This window comes from Falco cherrug, chromosome Z, assembly GCF_023634085.1.
Source record: "Falco cherrug isolate bFalChe1 chromosome Z, bFalChe1.pri, whole genome shotgun sequence".
In the NCBI taxonomy this organism is placed as follows: domain Eukaryota; kingdom Metazoa; phylum Chordata; class Aves; order Falconiformes; family Falconidae; genus Falco; species Falco cherrug.
This window is the reverse complement of record NC_073720.1, coordinates 71,708,640-71,725,639: the sequence shown is the minus strand read 5'-3', so window position 1 is coordinate 71,725,639 and position 17,000 is coordinate 71,708,640. Positions and strand designations below refer to the sequence as shown.

At 37.0% G+C, this 17,000-nt stretch overlaps 2 protein-coding genes across 5 annotated transcripts in view; one reads left to right on the top strand and one right to left on the bottom strand.

Moving 5' to 3' along the window:
- Positions 1 to 17,000, top strand: part of IFT74 (intraflagellar transport 74) — a 38,453-nt gene that overhangs the window by 139 nt on the left and 21,314 nt on the right. The window contains exons 1-10 of one of the 3 annotated variants that reach the window (XM_055698539.1): positions 4 to 332; positions 677 to 817; positions 1,273 to 1,405; positions 1,927 to 1,975; positions 3,670 to 3,768; positions 3,932 to 3,992; positions 4,465 to 4,524; positions 5,579 to 5,640; positions 15,312 to 15,450; positions 16,450 to 16,512. In XM_055698539.1, the coding sequence (XP_055554514.1) occupies positions 701 to 817; positions 1,273 to 1,405; positions 1,927 to 1,975; positions 3,670 to 3,768; positions 3,932 to 3,992; positions 4,465 to 4,524; positions 5,579 to 5,640; positions 15,312 to 15,450; positions 16,450 to 16,512 (783 nt within the window). In that variant the 5' untranslated portion in view covers positions 4 to 332; positions 677 to 700. Of the gene's footprint in view, positions 1 to 3; positions 551 to 676; positions 818 to 1,272; positions 1,406 to 1,926; positions 1,976 to 3,669; positions 3,769 to 3,931; positions 3,993 to 4,464; positions 4,525 to 5,578; positions 5,641 to 15,311; positions 15,451 to 16,449; positions 16,513 to 17,000 lie in introns of those variants that run through there. The other 2 variants (XM_055698537.1, XM_055698538.1) reach the window with 2 other exon arrangements.
- Positions 5,647 to 15,301, bottom strand: LRRC19 (leucine rich repeat containing 19). 2 transcript variants are annotated; one of them, XM_027808473.2, is made up of 5 exons: positions 13,080 to 15,301; positions 10,432 to 10,524; positions 8,989 to 9,499; positions 8,575 to 8,784; positions 5,647 to 7,313 (listed from the first exon to the last, which is right to left on the bottom strand). In XM_027808473.2, exons 2-5 carry the CDS (start codon positions 10,513 to 10,515, stop codon positions 6,976 to 6,978), a joined length of 1,143 nt encoding a protein of 380 aa, XP_027664274.1. In that variant the 5' UTR covers positions 10,516 to 10,524; positions 13,080 to 15,301; the 3' UTR covers positions 5,647 to 6,975. The 2 variants fall into 2 exon arrangements, with proteins under 2 accessions (XP_027664274.1, XP_055554515.1); XM_055698540.1 differs by having other exon boundaries at positions 10,432 to 15,301.

The window sequence follows — 17,000 nt, the reverse complement described above, 5'->3', positions numbered from 1 at the left end:
AGAGGGAGAGGCTACCGCGGCCCTGCGGGCCTTCCCGTGCTATAGCGGTGGCCGTCGGCGCCGGGTGCCCCTCAGTCTGCCGGCGGCGAGTTTCTGTAGCCCCGGGGGAACGGCGGTGCTGCCTGTCGGTTCGGGTGGTGGCCGGCGGCACCGCCATCTCAGAGGCCCCTCCGAGCGGCTGCCTGACGGCTTCGGCGATCGAAAAACCGCCTCTGTACGCGGCGGCTGGGGGGAGCTCCTCGAGGGGCTGGTGACCGCCGCCGGGCTGTGCCAGGGGTCGCACAGCCGGGGGTTGCGTTGGTGAACGGTGGTGCGTGAAGGGCTGTACCCAGGTAACCCCGGTGGGTTTGACGGCAGCTGCTCGCTTCGAGTGTGTGTCACAGGCTTGAATTCCGCGGGGAGACGCTGCAACAGTAAAACCCACAAGGATTAGCTTAACAACACAAACTGAGGGCTGACTAGGCCGTGCCTTGCCTTGCTGCGGGACCCGCTGTGGTCCTCAGAGCCCTCACCCTGTACAGGAGCCTCTGCCTCCTACCGTGCTCATCCAGTAAGCAGGAGCTTTGCAGATTTCTAAAGAGTAAACTCCTTTTAACAGGTGAAACAACTAAGCTTTAAAGAGTTGGTTTCTGGTAAAGACCTTGTGCAAATTAAAGGACAATTTTCTTCTTCCCAGAGAGAAACTCAAAAAGCAACAAATATGGCCAGTAGTCACAGACCTCCAATAGCTCGTCCTTCTTCCAGAGCGGGAATAGGGCTGACCGCGAGGCCTGCCTCTTCATCAAGGACTCCATCAGCAGCCAGAATAGGAACAGGGGTATGTTTAAAAAAAACCAAACACATAAACCCAACTTCGATACATTTATATTTCTATGCATTATTTTACAACTTTTTTAGTACCAAGACTAAAGCAATAGTTTCTCATGAAAAAAATAAAAATTTTAATTTTGTGGAGAATTTTACTTCCTAATTTTGACTGAAAGGGGGTCAAGGAGGTCTTGCATCAAAGAGTTCACCTGGGAGATCTTAATAGCTGTAATGTTGCAGACAGAGGGAACAATGAAAAGCTGCTCAAAGGTAATCTCTTAATGCTTCTGCAACAGACATTTGACTGAAGCTTTGTTTCCTTTAAGAGATGTAAATGCTAAAAATTCTTACAGGAACAGTATAGAGACTAACTTTTTAATTGTTTTAGCAATTGCGTAAGGATAATAAATTCATACTTCAGAGTTGGGAGGTTTGTGGTTTGGTGTTTGGGTTTTTTTTTAATAGATGCCTCCTAGTACATCAAGACCCAGTTCTCGTGGTGGTTCAACTACTGGAGGAGTTTTACCATCTCAGATTAAAGTTGCAGACCGTCCAGTGACTCAACAGGGATTAAGTGGAATGAAAACTGCAATGAAAGGTATTTTTTACTGAGAATAGCTATCAAACATGTCTGCAGACATTTTAAAGGAGTATTTAGGGGTTTAAAGAAAAAAAAATCAATTGCTTTATAAATTGCAGAGTGAACAGCTATGATTAATAGGAGTTGGAGAAAGGAAAGGAAGATTAAAGCATCCCTCTTCTTTTCTTTGGTCTTGGCAGTCGGTGAACAAAAAGGCTTTTCTGTGCCTGAGTTGTCTTTAAAAATTATTCAAAAGAGTAAAGATAAATTGTGTCTTCCATCACTGCAGAATAATTAAAATACTATCACATAGTAACTATTCAAGTTACTATTCAGTAACTGGAAAAAGCAATGTTTATCTTCACAACAATCTAAAATTAATTTCTGCCCTCATTTGTCTTAATGAGGTAAAATCTATTTAAGAACGCTGAGAAGATGGCAATTCTCTGTCTGAAAATCCTACAGATTGTTTTCATAATTTACAGTTCATTGAAATTAGTTGTTTTCTAACAAAATGTTATCTTTCTCGCATTTTTCAGGTCCTCAGAGACAGATAATGGATAAAACATATTACCTGGGACTACTGAGGTATGTCTTAACAACACATGCAAACTGCAGAAGGTTTAATGCTGTGTTCCCTTGCTGACAGGAAGTTTGTTGAGCTTAACGATAATGTGGAATAAGTGGTGTTCGCTTATAATGAAGTCTGTCCTGTTGTAAGAGTTAAGGTCATTTTGTATATAGTTCGTAGGAACAAAGGAATTTTATGCTTATGTCTAAGTACAGGTAGATTCCTTTGACACTTTAGGCTTGCAAAGTTAAATGCACTCCTACAACGTTAGTAAACGAGGGGTCAGTGATTTTGAGCTTCCACCTGTAATGCTTAATAGGTCTGATAGCACCGTTTGTATGAAGCAGCATCACAAACTAAGCACTTTTTAGTGTACATTTCAGGCAGTTTACTTGGATTATACATTGAGCTAACACTGAAAAACACAAGGCCTTGCAGAAACTGTATTGCACGCTACTTTGTCAGTTGACCATATTGCAGTATTGAATAATCAGTCCTAAAAGATGTCATTTTAAATATGAATGATATCCACATTCTGTGAAATCATAGAATCATTTAGGTTGGAAAAGACCTTTGAGATCATCAAGTCCAGCCATTAACTCAGGACTGCCAAGTCCATCACTAAACCGTGTTGCCAAGCACCACATCTATTTACATGTTTCTTAATGTGCCCTCCCTGGGCAGTCTGTTCCAATGCTTGACTGCCCTTTCAGTGAAAGAAGTTTTCCTAATATCCAACCTAAACTTCCCCTAGAACAACATAAGGCTGTTTCCTCTTGCCCTGTCGCTTGTTATCTGGGAAAAAAGACCAACCCCCACCTGCCTACAACCTTCTTTCAGGCAGTTGGAGAGAGCAAGAAAAGCCCCCCTAGAGTCCCCTCTTCTCCAGACTAAACAACCACAGTTCCCTCAGCCACTCCTTGTAAGACTTGTTCTCTAGACCCTTCACCAGCTTTGTTGCCTGTCTCTGGACACACTCCAGCATGTCTACATCCCTCTTGAAGTGAGGAGGCCAAAACTGGACACAGTAGTGGAGGTGCAGCCTCACTAGTGCCAAGTATAGGGGGACCGAAACAATGGCAGTCTGCCCCATGCAGTGTTTCGCTTGGATGTGCCCGCAATCTTACAAGCTTGACTACCCTACAGTCTTCTACAAATGGACCTTGAGCTTGTTTGGAGGTTCTAGCAGGGGACTGCAGCTATCATACACCCTTGACTGATGAACAGTACATCTCTTATCAGGGAAGGTTGTCCTCTTTGACCGAGCATGCAGCTTCATGAGGGACATGCATGGAGCAGTGAGGGAGGAAGGGGCCATCTGCCTAGCCAGCCGAATTGGCCAAATCAACCCTGATGATCAGTGAGGTGACTGATAGCACAGTGAGATAGCCCTCACATCCGATACTGTGATTTTTTTTCTTCTCCATTTGGGAATAATTCACATCTATTTCATCAGCAGGGACAAAAAGCAATTAAAACATTTTATTTCATATCCAGCTTTTCTAACAATTACTTAAGATTTTATCTGATAGAACCACTCTGCTTTTTTCCTCACTTCTGCAACTCTTCTTTGAAATACTGATGTGAAACACGGTGCTGTGTGAGAAAGAGCTACTGATTGCACATCTCCTATAGTAAAATATAATTTCTGTTCTGTGTTTTAATTGTACATTCAAATTTTAAAGATTCTTTTTTGTTTATTTTTTTGCAGAAGCAAAACAAACGAACTCACAACAGAAATTCACAAGCTGCAGGAAGAAGTAGAAATGTACAAGCAAGAGAAATCTGTCTATTTGTCATATGAAAAAAGGTGAGATGTATTGCAGCTAATGCAGCACTTTCTCAGTCGCAAGACTGTTCTCAGATATTGAGCAGGCTTCAAGGAACCATTAAATAGTTCTTTTTTATTATTTTATTTTTACAGGAATGAATCTTCCCATCTTAAGTTTGACCTTTTTTTTTCTTTTATTTAGGGCAGAGGCTTTAGCTGGTGAAATCAAAGAATTTCAAGGTCAGCTAGCAGACTACAACATGGTATGCTGCTGTCAACTTTTGATACTGAATGCTTTCTCTTCTGTCATTTACTTTGTATTGCTTTTGCTTTATTGCAGCATCTTTTATTATTAGCACATCTCTGTAAAAATGTACTAGTTAGTACTGCTTTTTATTCAGTTACTGGAAAGGAAAAAGATGGAAATGAGCAAAAGCAAAAAAGAAAAAAAGGACGTGTACTATACATTAGGAGAAGCAGTTGCATATGGATTTAAGAATTTACTGCTGCATAATATTTGTGGGTTTGTACATCTACATGTAATGATAATTACTTCTGAAAACTGCATGTAGTCTGTTCAGATTCCCAAATCATGTTTTTTTCCATTTGCAATAACAAAAAATTGCTGTGTTTTCATGAGTGCTTTGTCAATTGCTACCTAGTTGTCTGATATTTTTTGTGTGTAATTAAAAAAAAATGCAAGTAATAACAGGTTGGAGTTATGTCTCATTTCAGGTTGTGGATATACTCAACACCAATATGGATACAACAGAGGTGATTCGGGATTACAATATGGTAAGAATTAAGAGTACTTGCTATGTTTGAACTGTAAAGTGGGGTGTGTTACGTTCTTGGTGCTTTGAACATATGACATCTCTAAAAAAAGCATAGCACTAATTTAAAACTTAGCCATTTTTTTCCAGTTAAATTAACCATAATATTGGCAATATATTTGCAGTAAGAAAATGGTTTGAAGTGCTGGATTAACAGCCCCATGATGGTTTTCTGTGTTTTAGCTTTCTAAAGGCTGTCATCCCAACCCAAATTGCAAGTGTTAAAATATATTCTTTATTTGATTTGGGAGCATCTAGTCTTATGGAAGGCAAATTCACTAGACTGTACTGCCTTGTAAAGCTGCCTGGTCTTCTGGAAATTTAGTTCTTTTTTATCTTCTGCCTTTTAAAAGACTCCAATGTAATACATAAGTTACTGACATGGCCAACCACAAAATCAATGAGCTTTTTTCTTCCTTTACTTTCATTATTTTCTAACACAGATAGAGTGTTCCCCTAAATATTAAGGTGTCAGTGGCATAAAGCATGTTCCATTTCTTACAATCACTTCGTTCATAAGGAAAAGAAACCAGGCTTAGAAAAGTTTATTTTGGTAGCTTGAAAAACCGCCTAAATATTTTTTTGGTCAAAACAATTCTTTTTTTCCCTGTATTTGATTGAAAAATAAAGTTGCAATGTCTGTCAGAATGAGAAGAATGCTTTGCAAGTGTTAGATTTTTTCATTCTGTTGGTAGGCTTAAACTTAGTATTTTACTAAGTGTTCCAGGTATAGTTCCCACAGTAGTAGTAAGTGAATTGATTTGTTGAAAACTTGATTGTATTTCTTCTTCAAACATAGAGATGCCTTCTTACTTCCTTTGGTTTCCAGTGGAAGACTGCGATTTCAGAGGGTCTTCTGTATCAACTGTGAAAAACCTTTGCAGCAGGCAGCCTCTACTGCTGCTTCCTTTTCAGTGTTCTGAGCAGCTTCTTGCTCATTTGAAGGAAACTTTGAATTTGTGTAAAAAATCTGTGTTGTTAATGTATTGTATCAAAATACTTTTTTTCTTTTTAAGTTAAAGGTCCAGAATGACCGTGATACTCAGAGTGTGGATAAAATTTTCACAGAAAGACAAGCGTAAGTACAGTAAGTGTATCCTCCTCCAGAGCTGTTAAAACCATAATTGAAATTGGCAAAATTGAGATGTTAACTAATTCAGAAGTCCCTCAAGTGTGATGCATGCCCCAAGTGGTACCTGATATGTCAGTGACGGGCTTCAGCTGGAGTTCCTAGTTTTAAACTCTTCTGAGTAACTCCTGTGGAGATACTTTCCACACCATCCAGGAGGAGTTAGGTGGCAGTGGAGACTCCTGTCTTTTGGCAGCCTGCTGTCAAGGTCCTGAGTTCTAGAGGTTGTGTTGTGGAGTAGCAGAATGGAGAAAGCAAACAGAAGTGTGAACTAGAATTGACATTCCTGTTTGGTAAGGTAGAGGTGTGTGGAGGTGAAGATGAGGGCAGTGAGATGTTTACAGTAAGAATTTGTAACCCATGAGAACAGCTTGTATAGTGATAGGTTGAGAGGATGTGTTTCTGAGATGTTTAATTTCAGGACAGGTATGTGCAGGAGAAAGAGATACGATCCTTGTTGCCCATAAGAGCAATCTCAATGATGAGATTTTAAAGTATAAATAAAAACTTTTTTTTAAAAAAATTACCATTTAATAAGAAGGCACTTTTCAGTAATGCTGTGGTTTTCAACAGCTCAAAACCACATCTGTTTTACCCCTGAATGCGTTTTTAAGTGTTAAGAAAACATGAAGAGAAAAAACTTGGTTCCGTAGCAAACTAAGACAAAAAGACATTAGATATGCAGTAATAATAATTGATTGTTGTACTGTATGTAGACACATTTAAGGGAGTAGAGCAGTTGGTCTTTTTTGTTCTGCTAATTTGGTTAAAAAAAAACCAACAAATACTCTGTTCTCTGATTGTGTTGGTTTTGCCTAATAGACTACTTCTAAGCTGTGACACCATTGATTTAGATTCAGTCCCCCGTCTGGCTGTGGTCTGCTTCAACGTTTTAGAGAAATTATTTTTCTTTTCTAGACTTATTCACAATTAAAGCAGTTAAATTTTTCACAATTAAATTATGCCAGCTTCACAAGCTACTCTGTAAAGACTTGTTCATGTTAAGCAATATACAAGTAAGCTCTCCCCCAGCCCCCACCATAAGTAAGCAAATAAATTTTTATAAAAGATGGATTATGGGTGGTTTTTTGCATGTTTTGAAATATTTGTTATGATACTAATTCACGCACATTACATTTTTAGCTTCGTGATTCATGCAGCAATGTTATGGATTTGATGAGATGAAAGGAGATAGACTGCTTAGCTTCATTTTGTATTGCACATCAGTAGAGTAATATGGAAGTACAAGTGTACTATGGTTTTGAAAAGTCAGTTCATCACCTATTATTTAAGACTTGAACTCTTCTCAGTACTATAAGAATCTATGTCTTTGTCCTCAGTACAGCCATCTTCCCCAGACACAAATGCATGACTTTTCTCAAATATTACTATGGGATCTTCATTGTTTGTACCCAATTCTGTAGGAAAAGGACTCATATCAGCAGCAAACTCCTGTTCAGACATCTCTGAGTCATTTTCTTCCAGACGACGGTGGCTGTAGCTGATCAAATAGTGATACCATGTTGGGCATTTTATAGCGGTAAAAATCAGGAGTGTAGTGCTTAAGACAAACCCTAGGACACCCACTAGGAAGGTCCAACTTTTGCCAACAAGTGGTAACCCTTTAAAACAAATAGGAAAAAAAGGAAGAGTCATCTTCATGAGGGATACCAGCAAGAACACTAGTATGATGTTTTTCATAGTTAAATTGAGGACTCACAAAATAAGTGATAGGGGAATTACTGAGTATCTCCAAAGCTTTAGTAGAATGTTCTTGCTATGTTATTAGGGAATCAGTAGCATCACTCAGACCAAAAATGCATGTACATCTCATGTTTTCTAGCAACATAAATCCACCATGCACATTTATCAAAAAGAATAGTTTCAAAGTCAGATGAAGTTCTAGGGACATATAAAATAATCATTTTTTTCAAAATTTCAATTCCAAGATCAGGCTTTGGAAAAAAAAATATCAGTAATTGACTCAAATTCTATTTCCCAGGCTTAAATTTCTGTCTGATGATGATGTCTGCACCCTAAAATACTTCATCTTTTGTTTGGCATATCCTTTCAATTGTATTTCTTTTATAATAAAATTTCAATAGACTGTAGTTGCCAGTAGTCTTTATTTAGAAGCTAGTTTTCTGTGCCGGCTATAGTCCTAAAATAGATTATAGCTGTTACAGCAAAAGGAGTGTGTGGCAGTGGTGGCTTACAATTTGTGTATGTATCTGGAGATTGGTATTTCTTCTGCTTTAGCCAGAAGCAACAACTAAAACATTTCAGTATGGAAGAGTGGAGAACAACATTAATTTGCATGTCAGAAAAAAAATAATTGCTTCACTGAAAGAAAAGCTAGATTATTACAGAGTGATGATGGAATTAACATCAAAAGGTGAAGAAAAGTAAGGAGACTATCACTGAAATTTTCAAAGATTATGGTATGTGCACATCGGTGTCTTTTACACCAAACACAGTTTAGGGCAGGAGTAAAATTAATAGGCTCACTTTTTCACATTTTAAGACAACAGCTACACCTAGAAAGTAGTTAGTTTGGAAGAAGTAATTATTACTTTTTTTTAATGATGCTTCCCTGGTTCTTTTAGGGAGAGATCTGGGCAATTGTCTGAATTTCAAGCCTTTGAAATTTCATCATCAGTTTGTAGTATCGTTTGAGAATTCAGGTGTATGTTTTGAATGCTTACCTATTACAGCTTAGCACTCACTAGAATGTGTGTACAGTCTACCAAAACCTGGAAATACGTTTATTCCATAGCCCTGGCTTTTATGGAAGAGTTGCAGTGCACTGGGAATACAAACCAGTTGAAATCATGGAACAGTCAGTCAGCTTGTAAGCAGTAAAGCGAAACACCAGTATATTACCTGCATGTGTTCCATTGATTCCAGTGATGTTGCTTGGAGTCAGAGCTGTTAGTAAGGCATTGCTTTTAAGTTTTATGGCAGAAGTGGAAGTTACAGTGTTTTCTAAAGAATCTTTTCCAGTTTTGCAGTCAGCTGGTTGAATAGCTGCCATCTTGATGGAGAATTTTTCCTTGGTGTTTGGGAGTGTACATGTAGTGTTGTTTTCATTTTCTGTGAATGTGAGCAGTGGAAAGGCTATAAGATATTGTTAGTTCATTGGCAGTCTGATTAAAAAAAAATAATAATCAATGATTGCTAGTGTATAAGTAAAGTTTACAGATAACTTGATGGTTGATGTTATCCAGATCACGAAACACCAAGATAAGGCTATTTGATATAAATGATCATGAAGTTGCTGCTCTTACCAAAACTTACCCATTGTCACGTTGGAGGCCATTAGCCATATGTGTAAATTAAGGAGGTCACAGGAGCAGGTCCATGGGTTTCCAGCTAAAACAATTCTAATCAATTTAAAAGATGATTTTATATGAAGAGATTTCAGTAAGTTATGTTGTAGATTTAAAACTGTCAGACTTATTAGAGAAGTAAATACATCTGAATCTAGTTGAGTAATTGCATTATAGGATAGATTCAGCACTGACAGTTGATTTAATCCTGCAAATGCTGCTTTATGAACTGTGCTAATATGATTGTTGCTGATATCCAGAATTACAAGTTTTGTCAGGTTGCAGAAGCTGTGATTATACAGTACAGTAATCATATTTTCATTCAGATAAAGTTCAGTGAGGCTAATAAAACTTCCAAGAATCTCTTTGTCACTGTTTTTTAAACTGATTTTATTATTTCTGAGGCTTAATTTAGTAACGTTTTGGAAAAGATTAGTGCAGATCTTAGAAAAGTTTTTTCCAGACTCCTCACAAGTGACCTGTTGAAAAAAAGAGAATGACTACAATTAAATACTGTAGGAAAATATGGTCATGAAGGTGTCTCAGTGATGGCTGTCAAGGGCATGAAAAGTCTTTCCTATATATTTTAATTTATATGTATATGTATGCATCACTGCAGATTATAGTTTGTAGTGTCAAGATACTTGGACTAGCTTTAAAGGAGATGGTAAGTACTGGAAACAGGTTGGTTGATTATCCCTCATCCTAAATAAGTAACCTGTGTTCAGCTTGTTAGTGATGTAACCAGACTGAGTCTAGATAGTTTATTTAAAAACAAATGTAGATGGCGTGCCTTTTCTGTACTGTATATACCCATTATGTAAGTGGTTTTGTTCTTGTTTGTCCCAAAGATGAACAAGCATGAGGTATACTACTGGACTTGTAGGCACTGAGTTCAAAGCAAATACTGCAATACAGTTTATCATTTGACTGTTAATCGAGACTCCTTCCTTCCCCTCCACTACCCAATAAATACAAAATCCATTAAATTAATCTGTGAAGAAAAATTTTAAAATTTCTTATATATGTTTGGACCTGACTTGGGCAAGTGCTAACTCAACAGATCTCGCTAACTTGAGCAGTAATTTGCCTTGTCAAAAATAACTGTTTTTAAAAACTGTTGCATTTTAGTTCTATTCCAAAATGATGCAAAGATAAAGAAGACACTCCTGTTGTCTGCAGAGAGATTTGACTGAGATATAAATCCATGTCAAATATGTTTTGGTGTTATTCACCCGCTTAAAATGACTACCAGCAGCTGTCCATTTCACAGAAAACCATGTCGTCTTATTTGTCAATATGTGCTTCTTACTTCAGGAATTTTATATTTACAAGGGAGTTTTAAAAATGTCTTTAGCTTCTAGTGTATTTTTAAAAAATAAAGAGTAATTTACACACATATAAAACTTACAGTTTGAGAAGTAATGTTGCAGTCAGCAGTGACTGGATTCAGAAATAGTATTCCAGCCCAGATCGCAAACCAAGAAAGTTTCATGGTTAGAGCCTAGTAGAAAACAACACTTTTGTATACCAAGGCCAGAGTACCCATGCCTTCTATAGTGGTAGTTTAACAAATTAATAGATACAGTTATTTCAATGCTAATTTATTCTACATAAATAATTTGTTCAACATAAATATTTTTAAATGTAAAGGAAAATGTAAGGAAAACCATATGTTATTAGAATTAACGTGTTCAGTTTTTGCTTAATTGAGACAAACTTAAAATCCAGTGAGCAGACTGTATCAGCAAATAGATTGATTAGACAAGTTAATAGACAGCAGTGTCATAAATGGATAAAACAAAGAGGCAGGGAATACTCATTAATATCCCCGTTAAAGTGGTTATGAGTACTGGAAGACTATGATAGGAGTAAACGGCAGAAAGTATTCAGGCTTGCATGTTCTCCCTAAATAATTTCTTTTGTGGCCACTGACAGAGGCAGAACACTACCAGATTGATTGTTGGTTTATCCAGTCAGATTTCTCTCATGTTCTTATGTAAGTTATTAAGCAGGTTTTTGTGAATTTTCAATTAATAGATTGATCTTCTAATCTCTTTATTATCCATAATATAACATATGTCATATAACATAAACCTGGACCTCTATGTTATGAAGGTGAGGTTGTTGCTCTGATCTTTGGAACTAAGTAAACATGGTTCAGTCTCTTGTGCTGGAGTTTTTGTACAGGTTTAAACCTTATTTTCTGAGAGTGAGGAAAGCCTTTCTGACAAATGGTATTCACTGTGACATAACTTCTGTCAGAAGGTGTCACTCATTCATCCCCTTTGAATCAGGCATTATTTGCAAGATCTATTAATTTTGAATAGGAATGTTAAACTATCTCTGTCAGATGTTAAATCAGTCCCTGTTTGTGCTGGACTTGAGTTAAAATGTTATGTAAAAGGTAAATTATTCCTTCATTTTCACACTTCTTCTCCAGCATCTGAAGAAAAGATAGTGAGCTAAGTGCCAGTATCTCCTTCCCAGATTTCTGTATTCCAGATTAAAAAAGATCCAAAAGATAAGGTGTAAGATATGTTTATAAAGTGCCTAAAGTGCCTGTGCTGTAGAGTATTCGCTGAATTTAACAGAGAAGAGTGGGGGAAATTGCATAAGGAAGCTCAATTGCAGAAACAATGCTAAATATTGACAGCCAGTCAGATTGAGAAAAAAACTCCACCAACCCTTAAAAAGAGTGCCACGACATCTTTGCTGATCGATGTGGAGTAGGTGAAGTCACAGAACAAATTGGTCAAATCTGATTGATTGCTTCTATATGTTTACGTGTCTAAGAACTGACCTCATTCACCTAACTGAATCAGCCTGGAAACTTAATAGCTTCTTGGAAAGAAGAAGATAAGTACCACATACAATCCTGTGATACATTTTGTATTTTTACTGCTGCTAGAAACTTCCATTAAATACAAAAAAAGAGTTCATAAACCTTTTTGTTAGACGTCATCAGTGGCATGGACAAGGGGTACTAGCAGCAGCAGCCACTGTGGTATTATGTTCTGTGTTAGGTGTTGTTCTTGTCAGTGATGGTACTGGTGACCTGCATACATTTTTTGAAGGCAGTTCGTGTATTGCTAGTGGAAAATGGGATGTCGTTTGAGAACTCCTGATGTAGACTATGTTAACTGCTGGATCTTGTGGCATACTTGGACCTTAAAGGTACTGCTTCCAAAATGCTCAGAAATAAAACAGGCCTTAACCAGGCAATCTAGAAATACAGGTTAATAGTATTATTGTAGTTTTCAGATTTCAAGAAAAATACTTTCTTTAATAGAATGGGGGAAATATATTAAAAAAAGGAAGTCTGTAAGTTAATAACAATCAAGTTGCAAATGAAAGTTAAAGTTTTTCAAAATTTCAAGAAAAAGTTAAAATGTCTGGATGAAGGGGATGCCATTAACTTGAAAAATCCTTTTCCTGTCTAAAATTCACTCTACATAAAAATTCGACAAAAGTCGAAATCATAGTTCGTAGTTTTTACTCTAGTTTCTACTGAAAAGTTAGGGGGTTTCTTACAGATTCAATTTCTTACATTGTTTATGTGTGAACCTATATAATCGATAGAACAGGAAAACATCTGTAATTTTAATTGCAGTTTAGCTTTTTTGCTAGAACCAGATTTTTAAAATTGCTTTTTAAAGTAATTTCTTTGGAAAGAAACTGAGGGTGGGAATACATTGGTCGTAGCTTGACATTTCCTTGTAATTAGAAGAGTTCTCTTAAAAAAGTTTGCCTCAGAGAACTTTTTACGATGTTATCATTTAATAGTATGTAATTCCTATTGTTTTTCTTATATTTGTAAAGAAAAAGACTGGTTTGGGGAGGAAATGGAGTTCACATAGTCAGGTAGTCTGGTTTTTGGAGAAGAAACGGGCTGTTCCTGTGCTGAAGTACAGTTTACTTAACAACTTGCATGTCCAAGGTTCATAGTAATTCCTGAACTTTTAATGTATTTCAAGCTCTATTTGTTTCCAGTCTAGCAACAAAGTCATACTAAAAATCTTTGCCTACATTTTGAAAAAGATGTACCAAATATCTTACCTTTTCTGTTGCTTCTTAGAGGCTGTGTATGTACACATGTGTAGATTTTTTCGATGTACTGACAAGAAATAATATGGTGCAATAGCACTTTGGTTTTGTTCAACCTTTGTACCTGATGAATAAGCAGGTGGTGTAAGAAAAAAAAAACACACTAGAAAATCCTTAGCAAAAGATTGACTAGGTTGAGCAACTTCTTACAATCATCTTGGATTTAAATGGATCTACAGCCAATAGGGAAGTCTAGTAGTAGTAAGCTCAAGTGTCACATTCCAGTTCATATAGGAAACACTGAGTTAAAATGCCACAAGGAATTTACAAGCAAGTTGGGTCATAATCAATTAAAGAAATGCTGGAGATGGAAAAAGACTTGCATTTTTTATATCATCAGTTATCACAAGAGGAAAATTTCAAGATATTTGCATACTGAAGTAGAGATCTCTGGTAGTTAAATGTATTAATTCTTGTTTTTTGGAAACATCAGAGGAGCTGTGGGGTATGATACGTAAACCTCTTTTTAAAAAAGAATTACAAGCAGTTAAGGACATCTGTTATATGGACTATATTTCGGAAAGAGATTCTAAAACCAGATGATACTTGCTGTGATTTGAGAGCATGTCTATATGCAGGCTGAAAAGAGAATTGTGTTGATACACAGATACTACTTCAGTGAATTTTCTTCTTGAGTTGGTGCTCATTCTGTCCAATGTACAGCATTAAACTACAAAATGGTTTCATCTCCTCTCATTCTCCATTCCTATCAAATATGTGGCTGTAGAAACCACTTCGTTTCGCTGTCTCGCTTTGACGTTATTTGCCACTTTGGTTTTTTGCTTACTGTCTCAGAACAACTGTGCAACTTTTCCAAGCCTCATCACTGATTCAGCTTCATCAGTTGTCTTCAAATTACTTACGGTAATGAATTGTCTTCCTGTGACAGCCATTGCTGATATTGTTATTGCCTCTTAGAAAATCACTGAGTTTTAACCTTCTGTCAAAAGGCTTCTACCAGAGAAGATACTTCACAGCTGAGTCAGGTGTTTCTAGTGTCAAGGACATACTGGATCATCTTGAAGTATTTAGCCAGGAGTCCACATCACATAAGAAAAATAAATTTGCCTGAGGTTAAGAGGCCTGCCATGTGTTCACACACACTTTACATTGGAGGGGCTGGAAGAGTAGGCTTTCTTTCCTTACTCTGTCATACAGACTTGCAGTCTCAGGCATAGACAAGAAAAATCCAGTAGAGCTTGGAGATACCACTGTCCTCAGCAGTGATGGCTGCTTCCATATGGTGCTTTGGAGCACAGGAGAAATGTAGCAAGCGGTATTCTTTTCACCCTCCCTAAATGCCCCAGTGATCTCCAGGAAAAGGCACCTTGTTTGTACTTAAATGACAAGTTCCCTATGAAGTAACAACAGTCCCTCCTGGTGAATTACATCTAGTGCGGAGCTTTATTCTGGAAATCAGCAACCTTAATATTTTCTTGAATTCTTCATTGCAATTTTTCTGTTTCCATTCTGTGACATCTTCAGTTGGGCTTGATTTGAGAGTCACTGCTGAGGCTTTGCAACAGCTTTCAGAGGCCCACCAGACTGAGGGACAGGGAGCCTCCAATAAAGAAGTAACATGGAACCTCTCTGCCAGCTAACTTTGTTCTGTGCCTTCCAGAGGGTCTTAAATCAAACTACTCTCATAACTTAAGAGCATGCTTCTCTTAAAAAGCTAGTCCTTTCCACTACCAAGTGTAACATAATTATCCATTCATAAACCCATGTTACTTATGATGAGGCAGATAATTATACATTATCTGTGTAATGTTTACTGTATGTACCTTCACAAATCAGATACCAGCTTCTTTATTTCAAACTGCCTGGTTTTATTCTAGCAATTCACTGATTGAGACCAACTGAGAGGGGCTAGTATACTTTTGCCAGTGTTTGGGACTGTGCAGACAGACAGGGTGAGAGTGCTGGAAAAAACTCTGTGTGTACTGTAAGGGCAAAGAATTCTTCATCTTCTGCATTCCGTAGTGTGAATGTTTATATAGCTAATCCGGTTTCAAGAAGATTAGATGCAAGTAGGTAGGTAACTTCTTTTTTTTTTTTAAGAGTTTGTGGAGTTCTTATGTTACAGGATCATTTCAGTCAGTGTGAACTAATACCAGAGTTTGAAATGGGTGCTTAAAATAAACATCAGCTACTAAAAGTTACAAAAACGTTCTATTTTTACAGCACAGAAAAGTTAATTCAAGGTGTAGAAGAAGATATCGAACGTGAAAAGGTTGTAGCAGATGACATAATAAAAGACATGTCACAGGAAAATCAAGCTAAATATATGGAGATGAAGGCTGCAAATGAAAAACTTTCCCAGGTTTGTTTGTTTCGTTGCACTTACCTAAAATATTTCTCAATCTGACTCCATTGGTTCCAGATACAATTTAAGTATTAAAGAGCTCGAGAATGGAGTAATACAATAAAAAAGCTTACTGGTATCTTAATCAATTGTAGAAGTGCCTAAAAAGCAGAGCAGTTGACTAAAATAAAATACTTTGTCTTTTTGTATTTCTTATTTTAAGAACAAATTATGTTCATAATTTTACTTTTAAATTTGGGACTGACATGCAAATATTAAAAGCCACTGTGGTGCTTAGATGTTTCATCATGTGTAAAAAGCAAGCGAAGGGGAAAAACAAACCCAGAATTTTTTGTAGTTCAGTTGAGTAGAAAGTTTTCTTCCTGCATACAAAAGTGAATCAGATGGGTGTTTTTGTTGTTGTTCTTGTACATTTCAATGTATCAGAAAAATGAACTGGGCTTTGTAAAATCTTTGTGACTTTGCTAACAAAAGCAGTAAGATTTCTAGGTTCTGGGGTCTGGGATCATGCAACTTCAGGCATGTGATCTTCGAAGTTTTCTTTGTATAGTCACAGCAAGATAGGCATCTTTTGAGGCAAGTGCTTCCCAGCTGTCTTAGAATGAGCAAAATCACTTGTCAGAGCCTACCTTTCTCTTTCTCTTTCTGGACTGTGAAGAAACTGTGGTGACTAGTTCAGATTTTAAATCTGATTTTAAACTTCTGAAGTAGAAATGATAAATTCCACCCTCTTTACTGATTTTAAGAAAAGCAATGTAGTTATAGCCCAACTGGAAGTGACTGTGATAAGAGTTTATTGGAAAGATTGGATTCTGAAAGTAAATGGGTATTATATCTGAGTTACTTGAAGAAGCTGGATACAGTCTTGTCTTTTAAATTTTTAAGAGCAGCAATGAGATTTTTTACAGCATTTTATAAATACTGAGTTGCAGAACAAATAAGTAAACTCATCGAGTAGTATTTTTTATCTGAATTTTGCATTTTTTTCCTCTTTAGGAATTGGTTGTTCAACAGCAGGAATTGGATGCACTAAATGTAAAGGAGGAGTCTTTAAGAGCTGTATGTATGATAACAAGCGGTCTCCATACCAGTCTTCACTGAACTCTAGAGTAAAAAACAATACAGTGGAAAAAGACCTATAATCTTGCTCCTTCCATTTTCACATACTGTAGGATCATGCCCTAGAGGCAAACTGTCTCTCTGCTTTACACCAGTAATTTCTAATCAGTTTTGGCTAAAAATTGCGTTTGCTAGATGCCAAGTACAAAATTTTGATAGCGTTAGTGAGGTTTCTTAGGATAAAAGGATTTATGAGCTGAAACATAGTTGTGTATATTTTCAGCAAGTCTACTTTTCAAATACTACCAGAATTTTTTCCTGTCCTTTTGAATACTCTATATAGTTTGTGATCCCCTGGAAATGATGAAGTAGTAAATCTACTCAGAAAATTAGCCTTAGGATGAACTCATAAAGCAAGAGATATTCCATTCCAGAAAGGGCAATATTGAAAATATGATTATAAAGTTTATTGTTTATACTGTCTCTGT